The sequence below is a fragment of the Hyperolius riggenbachi genome, chromosome 5, assembly GCF_040937935.1.
Source record: "Hyperolius riggenbachi isolate aHypRig1 chromosome 5, aHypRig1.pri, whole genome shotgun sequence".
Lineage (NCBI taxonomy): Eukaryota > Metazoa > Chordata > Amphibia > Anura > Hyperoliidae > Hyperolius > Hyperolius riggenbachi.
The window spans coordinates 364,233,835-364,250,902 of NC_090650.1; the positions used below are offsets into that span (position 1 = coordinate 364,233,835).

The 17,068-nt window shown below is 40.0% G+C and overlaps 1 protein-coding gene across 2 annotated transcripts in view; it reads left to right on the forward strand.

The window, feature by feature from the left end:
* Positions 1-17,068, forward strand: part of HNF4G (hepatocyte nuclear factor 4 gamma) — a 166,562-nt gene that overhangs the window by 122,860 nt on the left and 26,634 nt on the right. For both annotated transcript variants that reach the window (XM_068234834.1, XM_068234832.1), the window contains exons 2-3: positions 1,344-1,515; positions 5,847-5,941. In XM_068234834.1, coding sequence (XP_068090935.1) covers positions 1,370-1,515; positions 5,847-5,941 — 241 coding nt within the window. In that variant the 5' untranslated portion in view covers positions 1,344-1,369. The remainder of the gene's footprint in view (positions 1-1,343; positions 1,516-5,846; positions 5,942-17,068) is intronic.

Sequence of the window (17,068 nt, forward strand, 5' to 3'; positions counted from 1 at the left end):
ACTGTTGTAAAACATTAGTAGATATTACTAACATTTTACTACAACTAAACCTAACCCTACTCTCACACAGAACCCTCTACCTATCCATAACCCCTAGACCCCCCCCCCCCCCCCCGGTGGTGCCTAACACTAAGAATCCCCTGGTGGTGCCTAATACGAATTCCCCCTTTCTGTTCCTAATCCTAAGACCCTCCTGGTGGTGCCTAACCCTAAGACCCCCCTGGTGGTGCCTAACCCAAAATCCCCCCTGGTGGTGCCTGCCTAACCCTAAGACCACCCTGGTGGTCCTTAACCATAAGACCCCCCTGGTGGTGCCTAACCCTAAACCCCCCCCTGGCGGTGCCTATCCCTAAGCCCCCTGGTGGTGCCTAACCCTAAGACCCCCTGGTGGTGCCTAACCCTAAGACCCTCCTGGCGGTGCCTAACCCTAAATCCCCCCTAGTGGTGTCTAATCCTAAGACCCCCCTGGTGGTGCCTAACCCCCTAAGACCCCCCCCTTTAGTGATAGCTTTATTTTGTGGATAATAAATGTTTTACAAATATTGGCTGTAAAAAATACATTACGTTTTACTTACTGATCACTTTATTATGTGGATAATAATGTTTTACAAACAGTAAGTGATAACATTTTAAATAACGCTTCAGTTAAATACGATAGGTATGTTTAGTATATTTGTAAACGTGATTCGTCACGGGCGCATCTTGTAAACTTAAATCATCACAAGCGCAGTTAAAAAAAGTTAATAATCTCCCGGCATCCTTTTTTCCTGTTCGGCGCCCATCAAATAATATTTAATATGGGAGTGAATGGTGGCGCCCTTTTTGTCCACTTGCCTCATGCGCCCAAATTTCCTGCTTCCGTATCAACTACTGATCGAGATGAAGCTCAATCCTGATCTCACTAACTGCGGCTACAAATAATAGTGGTCAACCTTTTCAACATGGCACATCTTGCACTCTCTAATGACATGTGAACATCATTAAATATTCTAATGTTGGTTAACCATTAATTACAGAGCTGACAGTCAATTTTGTTAAATATTTCCCCCATGATAGTATTTCTCATGTTTTTTTTCAGACTGGAAAAACACCTGAAACTTTTACATACAGACACTACATGTTAGACTGCATTTAATGAAAAACTCGTTGTAAATTAAGTTTATGGGTTTATCTTCTAGCTTTTACTGCTGTTGTGGATGTGATTCATTAACTCTTGTGCTATGGGGAGGAATAAACCCAGCATTAATAGGCTTATCTATAAAGTAAAACTGGATTGTTTATACTGGGAGTATAATTATATTCATCATGTTCTAGTTAAAATGTTTGCTTTTCCTTTACTTTAGAGAGTTCCCCGGGAGAATCAATCACCATGAATGGGATTGACGGTGTGATGAACAGTGTGTGCTCTATCTGCGGAGACCGGGCTACAGGGAAGCATTACGGAGCCTCCAGCTGTGATGGGTGTAAAGGGTTCTTCAGACGCAGCATCAGGAAAAGTCATGTTTACTCGTGCAGGTAGTTTACATTTTTATTAATGCGAAAGTGAAGTAATCCCAAGTTACTTCCCAGCTCCACTTATTCCCCGATTAATTTTTTACATGTGTCTCCAGTCACAGGAATAAAACGTAATATTAGTTTTCAGTGTAATTAGGCTTAAAAACTAGTTGCCTTTTGCATCATGTACTATTTTGATTAGTTATTGCAACTGTATGAAAAGTGCTGCAAGCTCTAGGCATCAGCCTAAGGCAGCATCCCGTATCTATCCCGCATGGCTGTAAATCTGGCCCGCCGCTAGGTGGCCAGATTCATCTTCTCCCTCCCTTTCACCCACCAGAGTTGCGAGCAGGAAATAAGCGTGACAAGACAAAGACAAATAACATTTATATTGCACTTTTCTCCTGGCGGACTCAAAGCACCAGAGCTGCAGCCACTAGGACATGCTCTATAGGCAGTAGCAGTGTGAGGGAGACTTGCCTGAGGTCTCCTACTGTGTAGATGCTGGCTTACTGAACAGAAAGAGCCAAGATTCGAACCCCGGTCGCCTGTGTTGGAGGCGTACCCCTTAACCATTACACTATCCAGCCACCCTGGGACACCAAGAGCTAAATATGATGTAGTATGTACTGGTAGTAGAGGAAGTGATAATAAAGTAAATACAATATACTCACAAGTCAGGGTTACCTCTCAGACAACCATTGATAATGCAAATGGGGAGATTAGACCTGACCCCACTCAGGATTAAGAAGTCACTCTCTCTAGATAGGAAACATGGGGGGGAAAAAAACCTCCACCAAGGGTGGACTTGTACAATGTTTATAGGTATGCAGAGGTGCCAAAAGAATAAAAGTATCGAAAAAGTTTAGTAAATAGAGAGGTGGTGGCCTTACCTCCTCCAAGCAGGCACAAGATAATAGTGATATCATATCAATAAAGCAGTTTATTTATACACTCCAAAAGATCATACAACGTGTTTCGCAGGATTGGCCCCGCTTCTTCAGGCAATATCAAACATATAAAAGCAGGTCTGTAACTCAGCCAAGCACCTCTGCTTGTATATGCTATCTTGTGTCTGCTTGGAGGAGGTAAGTTCACCACTGTCTCCTCTATTTTTTAAACTTTTAAGTTAATTGTATTCTTTTAGCGCCTTTGTATTCCTATAACAAGCTTGGGTTAACACTCACCTGATCACTGTGTCCTGCAGTGCTTCTCCATGGTAAGAGGGTGTTATGTGACATGCCATCAGAACATGCCAGCATAGTTTAGGAATGCGACCGGTGGTCCGCATAAACTTTGCCCAGGCGTGGCCTAAGGCCACACTATAGGCATTGCTGTGTGTATACCAGCAATGTGTATAGTGTGTGATAGGCTGCACCATCTAACACTCTTACTTATGCACTGCATGGCAGTGTGTTGCAATAAAGCACTGCTGTATGCATTTTTGTAAAAATGACTGACCCTTTTTTTGTTAGTGAATGGAACCAGCACTGAAATGGACAGGAAAAGAGAGCAACACAAATGGCATGCATCAACATCTGCGTTGGATAATGTGAATGAAGCCTTGGTTAGCTATTTTAACCATCGGGTAGGGGCAAGATAAAGTGTATAGTCATAATATTCTTAATAGACATGGACAGGAGGTTAGGGACAGGGTTAGATGTTTAGAAAGGGTTTCTTTTTTCTGAGTGGGAGATTGGGGGCAGAAAGAGTTAACTTACTTGTCGTCTTACCACTTCAAGCTGCTGTGCTACACCCTGCGCTCCACCTGCCCTACAATTTAGCTTTCACAGTGGAAGTTCTGGCTGTGAAGGTGGAAGTCTGGGGAGGATGGAACTGCATTGTGTAGCACAGAGGTTAGATTCATACATTGTGCCTGCCCCTTCATTCCTCAGTAAGCTTTGCTCATTGACCTGTTACCATCCCTAGTCTCGTGATATTCATGATAGAGTCTGTGGGAACAAATCCTTTAGTTATCTTAAGGTACCCATATATTACAGGATTTACAATTAAGTGATTATCAGGGGATCAATTATAGTGTGGTTGATTGAAAGCCGACCGACTAGTGGGCCACATTACTAGCGAGATCCTATGCGATTCTCCTTCACTAAAAGATCTAACCGATGTTGTGCCTCTATGCTCTGAAATAAATACATTGATTCTGTGCAGAAATCATGTGATCAGTATAGCCAAGTCTTTTATTATCAACCCATATTTTCCTTCCTGTCTGCTCTAGTAAATTGGTCAATTCAACTAGATAATGGCCAGTTTCAATAAACTGAGCAGAACATAACATAACTGATTCTCCCCAATCCAATAAAATTATCAAATCAAATGGTCGATTGTACAGGAAAATTAAGTAATACTTGGGCACCTTCTTGAGCTAGAGATACAAATGCAACACAAAGCTTTATTTGTGAAAAATATTTGTGCTTTGTGTCCATAACAACTGGCCATATTTCTTGTATATTTTGCAAATTAGTGCTGTAAAAATGGCATTTCTATGCAAGACAAACATTTCAGGGGAAACAACAATCAGATATAAATCATTACTAAACCTCAGGCTAAAAAAAAAACAAAAACAAAAGACAGACAGCGGACAAATACTTATTATCACCGATATGTGCATGAAGTTCAGTTATTAAACACATTTTGGCATGGGTTTATGTTGAAGATGACTGTTTTATGCAAAGCATAATTGCACCTTTCCTGTTTTCAAGAGAATACTCAGACAACAACAAAACAATCACAAACTGAACCATTACCGCCACCTATTGTCACTGTGTAACTTCTGAAAATCTACACACCTAATGTCTCAATCTTCATATTATATGGCTTACGCTGGGTTCACTCACATATTATCTCAATTCACCAGGAGGGACTCCAGCTTTTTATGAAGTCCTTGTGACTTCCCTCTTTGCTCCGGTGTATGAGTGAGACTGCATGGACTTGAGGGAGACAAGTAAATGCTCAGAAAATAATGTAATCAGTAACTGTGCATAGCTGGAGGTTAAAGACTTAGTCTTATGGGTTGGAGAGGCTGTTTTTGCATGTGAGAAAGCTATGGTGGGGGCTGAATACAAAAGAGGTTTTGTACATGAAAGTTGTTCAAGGGGGCAAAAACATTATAGATTTGGTACAGGGTAATTAGCACGTTATTACTAATAACATTATTTCATGTTTTAAAACATTATACATTTATTTGAAGCAAAATAAGGGTTCCTCCACTTAATCTTATCGCCGCCAGGCTCTGGATATCAAAATAATGTTATTTCATTACTGTATGAATGATATTACTGCATCTGATGCTCTTTCTGGCAGTTAATTCCTGCCTAGGCTTCTTTGAAATACATATGAAAATATACGCAGGAGGGAGGGAGATATTGTGGGAAATCTGCTATAATGAACAATGCTAGCAGAAACTCAAAAAGGGGAATTGGGACCTCTCAAGAATCAGACATCGCAAGAAAACTAAGGATGTCTATGTAATCTTGGCTCTTGAGAAAAGTAGAGACTAGGCTTAAAAAATCTAAAATACAGGTTTACTTTTAAGAGTACCTAAATGGACATCTGACATGATTATATAAAAATAGGTTCATATAGAGTAGTAGACCAATTAAGAATTTGTCTGTTCTGTTTTCCTTTACAGCAAGTGTTAAAATATAGAGCTGTTATGTCTGCAGCCAAACAGAAAGTCAAATTTAGCATGATGTCCTTAAAAGTAAATATAAGGCAAAACACTCTTACTTGGCTAAGGAAACAATGATGATAAAGTTTTAGGGCTGGTGCACACTGCAAGAGCTGTTTCTAGGTGCTTGTGATTTTAAAAGCTCTTGCTAATGTAAGGCTATGTACGTGTTCTTACTTGAGCCATGTGATTTCATAAAAATCCCCCATAGCATTGCATTAGCAAGAGCTTTTAAAATCACTGGCGTTTAAAAAGCTCTTGCAGTGTTAACCAGCATGATTTATCTTTGTTTTGCAGCAAAATGAAGCTGATTTTACATCAGACTGACTGTCATAGCTACTGTTTAGAATTCAGTGTTAACAATTCAAAACTAAAATGGAAAATAAAAATGTTAGATTCTGTTCTGTTACCAATGTTCTATTTTCCATTAGCATTACACATACATTTAACTTACTTGACTACCATGATGTTTGACCCTGTCTGGGAGTCCAGGGAACAGGAAGCTATACAGTTTCAGTACAGTTGTTCTTTAAGGCAAAAAATCGGCTGAGATTGTAATCCTTACATTATGTGACTTATAACCAGCTAACTTTAATATTTTAAATATATATTTACATACTACTTGAAAAATAATGCTGCATAATTCATTTTCTGCTTCATTTAGGTTCAGCAGACAGTGTGTTGTTGACAAAGACAAACGAAACCAGTGCAGGTATTGTCGTCTAAGAAAATGCTTTCGAGCTGGGATGAAAAAAGAAGGTAATATAAGTTGCTTTTTAACCACTTCAGGATCACAGGTTTTCTTCCCTTAAAACCAAAACAACTTTTACATTTCAGCGCTCCTCCCATTCATTCACTGATAACTTTATTGCTACTCATCACATGTGAATGATCTATAGGTTGTTTTTTTCGCCACAAATTAGACTTTTCAAGGGTGATATTTTATTTTAGTAATAATGTTATTCTCTATGCATTTTAAAAAGAAAAAAGAGAAAAAAATGAAAAGATACACTATTTCTATATTTCCAACCATAAAAAAAAAAGAAAGGGAGGCTAGGATTAGATCAGGGCTGACCAGGGTTAATCAGGGTTGATCAGGGGTATATAGTCCTGGTATATTTATTTATAAGTCCTGGTATATTTATAAAATCCTCTAGGTGGCAGTCAGAATACAAGAAAAGAAGATCCAGTTACCTTGTAATCCTCTCAGGAGTGATTACAAGGTAACTGTATCTTCTTAAGTGCTGGCAACATTGTTTGTAAACCTCACAAATGAATGAGCACTGCTATTGGCTTATAGCAGTGCTCATTCATGGTTACAGGCATCTGATTGGTGATGGGAGTAATTACTCCCATTCATCAATCCCACCCAGAGATAAATGAAGCTGGTGCACGCGCATGTGCACGCACGGGGGCGCGCACCCGCGGGCGGGAGCGCGGGAGCGCCCGGGAGCGCGCGCGTGCATGCACGCGATCGTGTCCGCACAGCACAATAGCGGCAGGGGCGTTTATCAACGCCCCTGATCCGCTCATTAAGTCAATAGGGGCGTAGTTATGCGTCTGGGAAATCCGAAAGTGGTTAATCCTATTTTTTCTTTGAACATATGTTGAAATTTACAGTAAATCTTGGATGTGGCATGTTTTTGAAAGTAAAGGAAGAAACCCAATATTTATATGCACCCAGTTCACTTATTCCAGGCAACTTAAAGCGGAATATAACCCTGCATTTCAATTTTGCTCTAAAACATTATTTACAGCATATTATATGCAACCAGCATTTTTTTTTACTAGGCCAGCATTGGATATGGTTAAACACAGAGGTTTAAAGTTCCGTGGAGAGATATGCAGAAGTTCAGATAGATACATTTACCTACATAGAATGTAACAAGTGATAAATGTTACACACTCTTTGGCTGTCCTCCAGCTCCTTCTCAGTCAGAGAGAGTGAGTCACATGCCACACTTAGATACATGTATGTAAACAAAATGTATCTATGTCAGCTTCGAATGCGTCTGCAGTTCTGTCCAGGAACTTTAAAGCTCTGTGTAACCCTTCCAATGCTGGTCTAGTAAAAAAAAAATGCTGGTTGCATATAATATACTGTAAATAATGTTTTAGAGCAGAGTTGAAATGCAGGGTTATATTCCGCTTTAATAGATAACCTAAAACCCATAATGCAGATGTCAGCTCAATGCTTACTTACCTGGCAGAAGTTGTGTACTGTCCTTAAAAGTATGGGTAAAAATCTTGCAAAGTGACATAGTTAATCTTGTTTAAAAATTACATCAGTCTATCAAGTTCAACCAGAAAAATTGAAAAACTCTTACCAGGTATTAGTTAATTAGGGTGGAATAAAACTTACAGGAGATGTCTTCAAAGAGGAATACCAAATTTTATTGAAAAAAACATCACAGGTGACCACATAACAACCTCCTATCCCCCCATAAAACCATGCACGGCCGTGTATACTACAAGTCAGCTGACCTCATACGCTTCCATGCATACTATACCCAACCACACCATAGATGCATAACTTTTTTTCGATGGGGTATTAACCCCAGTATTCTTAGCAAAGCTAATCACAATGTGTTGTCAAATATGATGGATCAGTGTAGGCATGATTCTTCCACTTCTTAGCCTGACAGGCACCACCACAGCCTTGTTGGTACCCCTTATCAACAGCTCCAACTCCAGTAAAAAGGCTATACTAGCCACAAAAACTTTTCAGCGCATGTCCCTTTAAGCCTCATACATGATGCAGTTCACATAAATACTGGACACAGTTCACTCCTTTAGTTGAGCATTATAACAGCTTGTGGACTAACATAGGTGAAAAACTTCTATGTAGCATCCAGACTCCAGTATTGCAACTGGGTGACTGCTATTCCACATATACAGCCTCCAAGGTTAGTCCATATACATCACAAGATGATTAAAGTATTAAACATTACTGCCCAGTCGGGCTCTCACCACCGCTGGACACCAGGGCTGGACATCACTTGCCTCTGCAAGCTTTCTCAAACGTTTAGTTAATTAGGGGAAATGTTCCTTCCTGAGTCCAGATGGCAGTTTTACTGTGAAGAACCCAATTCTAAATAACGAGCAAAATATTTTTTCCTCCATACACAGATCATGTCTCTTTGTCTTTTGTATAAACCTAGGGACAGAAAACTAAACGTATCTACTAAGCTTTTGTACTTTACTCTGATGTATTTACACATGTTAATCAGGTCACCTCTTGTCTTTTTTCCAAGCTAAATAAGCTCAGATTTTCCAACCTTTCTTGATAAGTGAGACTCTCCATCCCCCTGATTCATTTTGATGCTCGTCTTTGTACCTGTTTTAGAACATCAATATCCTTCCTGTAGCCTGGTGCCCAAAACTGTATCCCACACTCCAGATGTGGCCTCACAAGTGAGAATAGTAGATTAGTATCTCAGGATTTTATTATATTGCAACATTATTATATAGATCACCATCACCATCATTATATACAGTAGATATGAGAAACTTTTCTGAGGCTATATTCAGATAATTAAGGCTAAAATGTGTCTTCTGAATGATTTATCATGTTTTACTATATGCGAATACAGATCCTCTTTAACTTTCGCTATTTTTTCTATCACTTGACTATTATAAGTTGCATTGCGTATATACAGCTGACATTTCCTTTCAGGATGCAAAGCAGCACAATGTGAATAATTTGAAAGCGGTGATTTTTTTTGTTGACCTATTGTATACATATTTAACACCACCATATGATGTCAGTTTAGGTTTGGTAAAGGGAGGAGAGTTTATTGGTAAACATTCCTATTTATGACTCCATTACAATCTGGTTTTGTGTCCAAAGTGACCTTGACTGGAGGGCTTTAATTTATTATTTAGACACAGTATAGCAGTTTAAATGCCACCTTCACACTGGTGATTGCTGTAAACACACATGACAGTAACAGCTTGGTCTCAGCAACTAAAAAGTATGTGTACTATTAAAATAGACAAAAGAGTACCAGATTTAATACACACCAATGACAGGACACTAATACTATGTAGAAAATGCATAAATGTTGTTATTATTATTTATATAGTGCTGACATATTCCGCAGCGCTGTACAGAGTATATTGTCTTGTCACTTAACTGTCCCTCAAAGGGGCCCACAATCTAATCCCTACCATAGTCATATGTCTGTATCATGCAGTGTATGTATTGTAGTCTAGGGCCAACTTAGGGGGAAGCATACAAACTCCTTGCAGATGTTGACCTGGCTGTGATTCAAATCGGGAACCCAGCACTGCAAGGCAAGAGCGCTAACCACTAGGCAACCATGCTGCCCATACGTTTGCCCACTGATACTGATTAAATATATAGGATAATAAAAAACAGCATCCATTCGTTTGCATGGATCGTAAAGGGAGAAGTATCAGTGCACAGGCTATGACCATTCACCAGTGGAGTGCAGCCTCTCAGACATCAGGCAGCAATACATAGGGTAGCAGGAGCAGAGGTGCACATGCAGTGTTCAATGCTTTGTTAATTTATAATGTTTGCTTAAGGACTAGGTGCACACATAGCACAAACGCTAGTGTTGCATAAAGCGCTGCGTTTTATGCACCAATGTTACTCAATGGGCCGCCTAAAAAAAACGCATAGGTATGTGTTTGTACTTTGGTGTTTTTAAAATCGCTAGTTTTGTTGCATATTATGCATGGATGCATCAAAAACACACGTAATGAAAGTCAATGGAAGTTTTTGATGCGCTTATTATGCTTTTTTTAAATGTTTTTATTAAGATTTCTGATGAATTTCCTCTTCCTGTTTTCTACCTAGTGATTTGCATAAATATAAATATAAAAATGCATACAAAACGCATATGCGTTTTATATATGCGAACCACAAACACATTAAAACGCAGGAAAAATGCATCTACGTAAAAAAAAATGCAACCGCACCAAAAACGCAGCGAAAACTCACACAGAAAAAGCACACAACATTAACATAAAACATGACATATAACGAGGCGTTCACGTTATGTTATGTGTGTGCACTAATGTCTTAAGGAAAGAAACCTCCTGGATTATTGGTAATAATCAATGTGCCCCTTAGGACTGAATGAAAATGTCGATATGTCATGTTTTCTAGATCTCGAATGAGATTTGTATGAACCCTCATTAATTGCCTAATATAACTTTAGGATAAATATGTGTGTGAGATAGATCCAATAAACTCTCCTTTTGCTATGACTTTTGATGGTGGGAGAGGAGCATGAGCTTTGCACCATTTGCCTGGGATAGTTATTACTCCTACAACAATAATAGAGGACATTTATTAATAGCATTTAAAGAGACGCTGAAGTCTCAAAAAAACCATCTTTCTATTTAACAAATATGTTTAATATGATTCCCCTGACTAAACCGCCGCATCCCCGCCACTGTGTGCTATCTAAATCCCCCTAACTCCCCGGGGGGTAATCCGGGCAGTGCTTTCATGAGAGGCAGAGCTATGAGCCGCAGCTCTGCCTTTCAGCGCGTCTGTCAGCCCGGATCGCCACCTCTCCCCTACCGGGGGAGAGGTGGAGATCCGCCGCTGACAGACACGTGTGAGGCAGGGCTGCAGCTTATAGCTCTGCCTCACACGGAAAGTAGAGGGCAGTAACACTTTTTGCAGGGGAGAAGGAGGGCGAGTTAGGAGGGACTTAGATAGATTACAGCGGCGGGAATGCGGCGGTTTAGTTAGGGCAAACATAATAAACCCTCCAGCCCCCCAAAAACGGCCCTGAGCGAAAGCAGGGGCTGCATCCCCTATTGTTATGCCCGTGTGCATAGATATAGGTTCCTCCTCTTTCAGTTTTAAAGTATAGTTTTAATGTTCACACCCCCATTGTAGTATAATAGCTATCTTTTTGCCATTTGTGGGATGAGCTGAAGCCTCAGTAGGTGGAAGCACGCCTAGAATGGAAAGCAGTGCACTTCCACGTTGGACGTCGGGGGGTATGCTTACATGGAGGGTGCATGCGTACGATTTGTTGCGTGATGCAGGCACCGTAGGAAGAGAGGTGAGTCTTACCTCTGTATTTTATCCCGTAAATGGGCAGCCGTGATCACCACATATGCCTCTGAAGATGCTGTAACAGTGAAACAGACGTTAGGCGAGCCGTTACTCCCACACTGCCCCATAGCCTGATACATTCTCCAACTAATATGTGATATTTTATGACAAGCAAACTTTGCAATTTGTTGTGTATGCAGCAGAGCCGAGTTAAATAAAGCTCCTTTATGGGAACTTATAACGCAGTGCCAGACCATTTTTCTTTCTTACTGTTTTTATTAATTTAGTACATTACAATTAAAAGCAATTTTACTGCACAGCAGGGGAGAGGTGGGGGTCAACCTCCACTATTGCCTGTACCTCTCTCCAGCTGTGTGGTACTGTTGCTTTTAATTGTAATGTACTAACTTAAAGTACCACTTTCACGAAAATCTTAAAATATAAAATATATGTAAACATATACAAATAAGAAATACATTTCTTCCAGAGTAAAATGAGCCATAAATTACTTTTCTCCTATGTGGCTGTCACTTACAGTAAGTAGTCGAAATCTGACAGAGCTGACAGATTTTGGACTAGCCTATCTCCTCATGGGGGGCTCTCAGGGTTTTCTTTATTTTCAAAAGCACTTAGTGAATGGCAGTTGCTCAGTCCAACTGCTAAAACAGTGTATGGTGAGCAGGGAGGCTGGCCAGCATCTTTGTATAAATCTTTTTCAGGAAATGTCTTTATAATGAATAAAGGCCATGCTGACACTCCCCTATGGAGAAAAGGACTAGCCCAAAACCTGTGGGTAATGTCAGATATATACTCATTACTGTAAGTGACCACAACATAGGAGAAAATAAATGTATGGCTCATTTCACTTTGGAAGAAACATACTTCTTATTTGTATGTGTTTATATGTATTTTAAATTTCAAGATTTTTGCAACTGTGGTCCTTTAATAAAGTCTTGAACTTTGTATCCATTAGTTTGCATGAACCTGGTCAGTACCATAAGATGACAATGATCTAATGAGTGCCTGACTTAAAGGGATACTGTAGGGGGTCGGGGGAAAATGAGTTGAACTTACCCGGGGCTTCTAATGGTCCCCCGCAGACATCCTGTGCCCGCGCAGCAACTCACCGATGCTCCGGCCCCGCCTCCAGTTCACTTCTAGAATTTCAGACTTTAAAGTCTGAAAACCACTGCCCCTGCGTTGCCGTGACCTCGCTCCCACTGATGTCACCAGGAGCATACTGTGCAGGCCCAGTATGGTCTGTGTCTGCGCAGTACGCTCCTGGTGACATCAGCGGGATAGAGGACACGGTAACGCAGGCGCAGTGGTTTTCAGACTTTAAAGTCTGAAATTCTAGAAGTGAACCGGAGGCGAGGCCAGAGCATTGGGGGAGTGGCTGCGTGGGCACAGGATGTCTCCCGGGGACGATTAGAAGCCCCGGGTAAGTTCAACTCATTTTCCCCCGACCCCCCTACAGTATCCCTTTAAGTATTACACATGAAACAAAAAAGAAAAACCGAGAGCCCAATATGGTGCAGTAAGTCTAGCAATTGTTGGTAAAATAATAAACAGATGTGGATATACTCACAAACATGGGTTACCACATAGGCAACCACTTGAAATGCAGGTGGGGAGCATTAGAACCTGACCCAACTCAGGTTTAAGAAGTCGCTCTCTGTAGATAGAAAGAAGGGGAGAGTTCCCTCCACCCAAGGTGGACTATATACTGTGCAAATTTGGACAGAGATGCCAGGCAGGTTAAAATGATCTAAAAACAGCTAAAAATGAGGAGTACAGGTGGACTTACCTCCTGAAATGATGGACAATCGAGATTGTTCAAATCGCAAATAACAATTTATTTTGGCACTCGCCAACTCGTTTCGCAGGTATAACCCTCTTCATCAGGCAAAGGAGTGCAAGCTCAAAAAGGTCCAATAGTACAGACGCGCATTGCCACTATTGGACCTTTTTGAGCTTGCACTCCTTGCCTGATGAAGCGGGTTATCCCTGCGAAACGCGTTGCGGAGTGCCAAAATAAATTGTTATTTGCGATTTGAACAATCCCAATTGTCCATCATTTCAGGAGGTAAGTCCACCTGTACTCCTCCTTTTTAGTTGTTTTTAGATCATTTTAACCTGCCTGGTGCCTCTGTCCAAATTTGCATAAGTATTACACATGTTCACAACGAATGAACTACAAATATGCCAATAATTCTCCCTAAATGGTTTGGCCATTTGATAGAAATTGAGGCTAAACAAATGTGGCATAGCGTAAACATCAAATCACATTGTGCAACACCTGGGAGAGCCTTGGGAAACAATAGCTGTCAAAAAGTAAGAATAATCTAAAAAATATATTTTATTAAAATCTAGTCTTTTCTGTAATATTCTAAAATTAGGTATGGGAACTATCTGTATAAAGCACACCATTAAAAAGTAGAGAAAAGTACCAAATCTCCTCCGGTACATTGCTAATACAACAATGAAACATAGAAAATAATACATTTGTATATAAATACCAATACTTTATTACAGATTAAATATATAGGATAAATGCAGCCTAAAATGGTACTGTACTGTACTGGAAGATGAGAAGAGTAAAATCAGTGCCTGGAACCAGCAGAAAAAAAACAAGGGTTCAAACCTAATGAACCATATTTATGCCAATAGTTTGCCCTAAATGGTCTGACCATTCGATAGAAAATATGGCTTCAAAATAAGTGGCCTCAAATACATCAATGTGTTACAATAATTTCATAAAAAATGATTGTCAACTAAAAAATCTGATATCATCCAGCAGGAGACCCAGATCCAAAATGACACATCCTGATGCATCTATGGTAATCTTCTGCAGTATAAAATGGCCTGCAGGCAATCACTGTGACATATTATTATGTATTTATATTGTACTGACATTTCCCACAGTGCCTTGCACAATACACTAACTACCCTTCAGAGATGCTTACAACCAAGTACCCACCATAGTCACACTTAATAATATGCCTCCCAGAATGACATATGATAGTTCCTCCTGATATTATAGACAAGCCGGTACACACTATTTACATTCTATTGCTGTTGTATGTGCACTGCTACCCTGTACACATCCCTCTGCTTAACCACCAGTTCCAGCTCAGTGTCAAACACAACTGGACTCAACAATCCAATGGTGTAATTGGGAATTGGTGGAAGTGATGCTCATATTATGTTGTAAGGACTAGACCTCCGATAGGCGGAACTTCTCCTCACTGCCATGTTTGGCTATTGGCTCTGGGTGTTCCCATAATGATGTCAATGCATTTCACTTGGCTTTGTGAGCTTCCTCGGGACATAATGTGGATGGATGTACATGATCCTCCATGCATACTGTATGAAGCCAATTTCTAAGAAGAGACTCCTCCCAAAATTCAATAATTTGTGGAAAATCCTATATATTACTGTATTGCAACAGCTTGCCTTGTGACTTTTATAATTTAAGCATTACTACTTGCGGTGTTACCTTTACCCTCAGACAGAAAATTCTACAAGCCATTCTAAAGGCCACAAGAAAGATGATCTAGTCTTTATCTCCTGGTTACACAGGGATTTCAATCATATACCAATGCAGATTGTAAGCTTGCAAGGCCGGGGACCTCCCCCAGTTCTTCTTGTTTCTGGTGTACTTTATGAAATGAACTTATACCAGTATTGGTAATATCTCAAACCGCACATCAATTATGTATGTATTTCCACTTGATTTGCTGGATGTCCTGCTAGTACAGTGTGTTTAACTGCTGATCATGTATCTGTGCTACCCACATTTGTTTTTATTATGGACAGCTCTACAGAAGATGTAAGCAGTGTATAAATAACAATAATAATAATAACAATGAAAAGACACCAGCATACCTATAATTCAACCCCCGGGAGATTTGGGTACAGGGTAAAGCCGATAAATTACTCACGCTGAACCTGCACAAGTCCCAGTGGTGCTAATTACTATTCCCCCTTCAGGACGCCATTGATAGTGGGAGGAAGCAGAGGCGTAGCTATGGGTGGACAAGGGGGGACAAATGTCCCCGGGTGCAACACTGTGAGAGCGCTCAGCACAGTCGCTGCATCCCCATGTACATAAGAGGAGGTTTGCTGGCTGCCTGAAGTGCCCCTGCTTCTCTCCCTTCCTCTGCAGAGTAGTGCAGAAGCATTAATAGCAGCGGAAAAGTGGTGTACATTTGTCTATCTAAAGGGGGCACATATGGCTATACATATACATATTTGTACATTTGACTCCATCCATAACCACGGCCATATTGTGATGCGTGTCTATGTCCCCAGGTGTGGAAAGCCTTAGCTATGCCTCTGGGGGAAAGATGTAATTTGGTTTCCAGCTATTGCAGGCTGTCAAATTATAGAGTTTTTGTAGTAGTTTGTGCTCTCTTGACAGCGCCCAAATTATTTACTGAGCGCCGATATAGCCGTAATTCCTATTATGCCTATGGTGGCAACGTCCAATCTCCTGCGCTGCTTTTACAGCGCTTGAGACACCAGGCCTATATGCAAGTTAGTTTTTCTCCTGAGTTTTCCTCTAGGTGATATTTTCCCTCTTTGTCATAAAATGCCTTTTAAACCACAAGCAAGCAAAAAAATATTGAAAATTATTTTGATTGCACTGTTTCACCTACTTTTGAGAACATTTTCAATTGTAAAATGGTGAAAAGTAATTTTAACCACTTTGTTTTCACCACTACAGTATATCTACGTCCTTTATGACTTTATCTAAGTCACAAGGACGTAGATAATAGTTGTGTAGCTGAAGCACGACTGTGCACAATTGGGCTTGCTCCTGTGCAAATCCTCCGGCACTATCTGCTACAGCACCAATTGGTAAAAGCGAATATATGTTCCCTGAGCCAATAAGATTGATTTTCACCATTAAAAATACTTTTATTTTCTCAGTTCATAGTGAAAAAAATGGTAGAAAAAGCCAAACAAAATATGTGTATTTTATCTGCAATATTGCTTTTTATTTTTAAACTGGAATTGGTAAAACTGAGAAACAATGTATTTTTTCTATTTTTTTCCTCTTTTTCCTATTAAAATGTATAGAAAACAAAATTGTTTGAGGGAAAACATGCCACACAATGAAAGCCTAGTTAGTCTTGACAAAAACAATATATATTTTATTAAGGTGTCATCATCAGGAGGGATAACATTATTGCTGATTAAAGAGGGAGAAAATAGGCTAAAATGTCAAAACTGCTCTGGTCCATAAGGGGGAAAAAAGGTCTGGATGCGAAGTGGTTAAAGATACTATGAAAATTATCTCCTAGTTAATTGCATATGGGCCCAGGGCCCTTATTTAGTTCACTTTTTTTCTCAAACATTTTCTCCTAGGCATTATATTGACAAGGTGTTCCTACCTAGGGAAAAGTTACATTTATTTGAGCCCATAGGCTGTATAGTGTAATGGTTAAAGCAGAATATAACCCTGCATTTCAACTTTGCTCTAAAACATTATTTACAGCATATTATATGCAACCAGCATTTTTTTTTTTACTAGACCAGCATTGGAATGGTTACACACAGAGCTTTAAAGTTACGTGGATAGAATTGCAGACGCATCCGAAGTTTCGATAGATACATTTAAGTAAGCACAATGTAACAAGTGTGGAATGGGACACACACTCTCTGACTGTGCAGGAGCTGGAGGACAGCCAGAGAGTGTGTAACATTCACCACTTGTTACATTGTGTTTACTTAAATGTATCTATCTAAACTTCGGATACGTCTGCATTTCTATCCACGGAACTTTAAAGCTCTGTGTGTAACCCTTCCAATGCTGGTCTAGTAAAAAAAAATGCTGG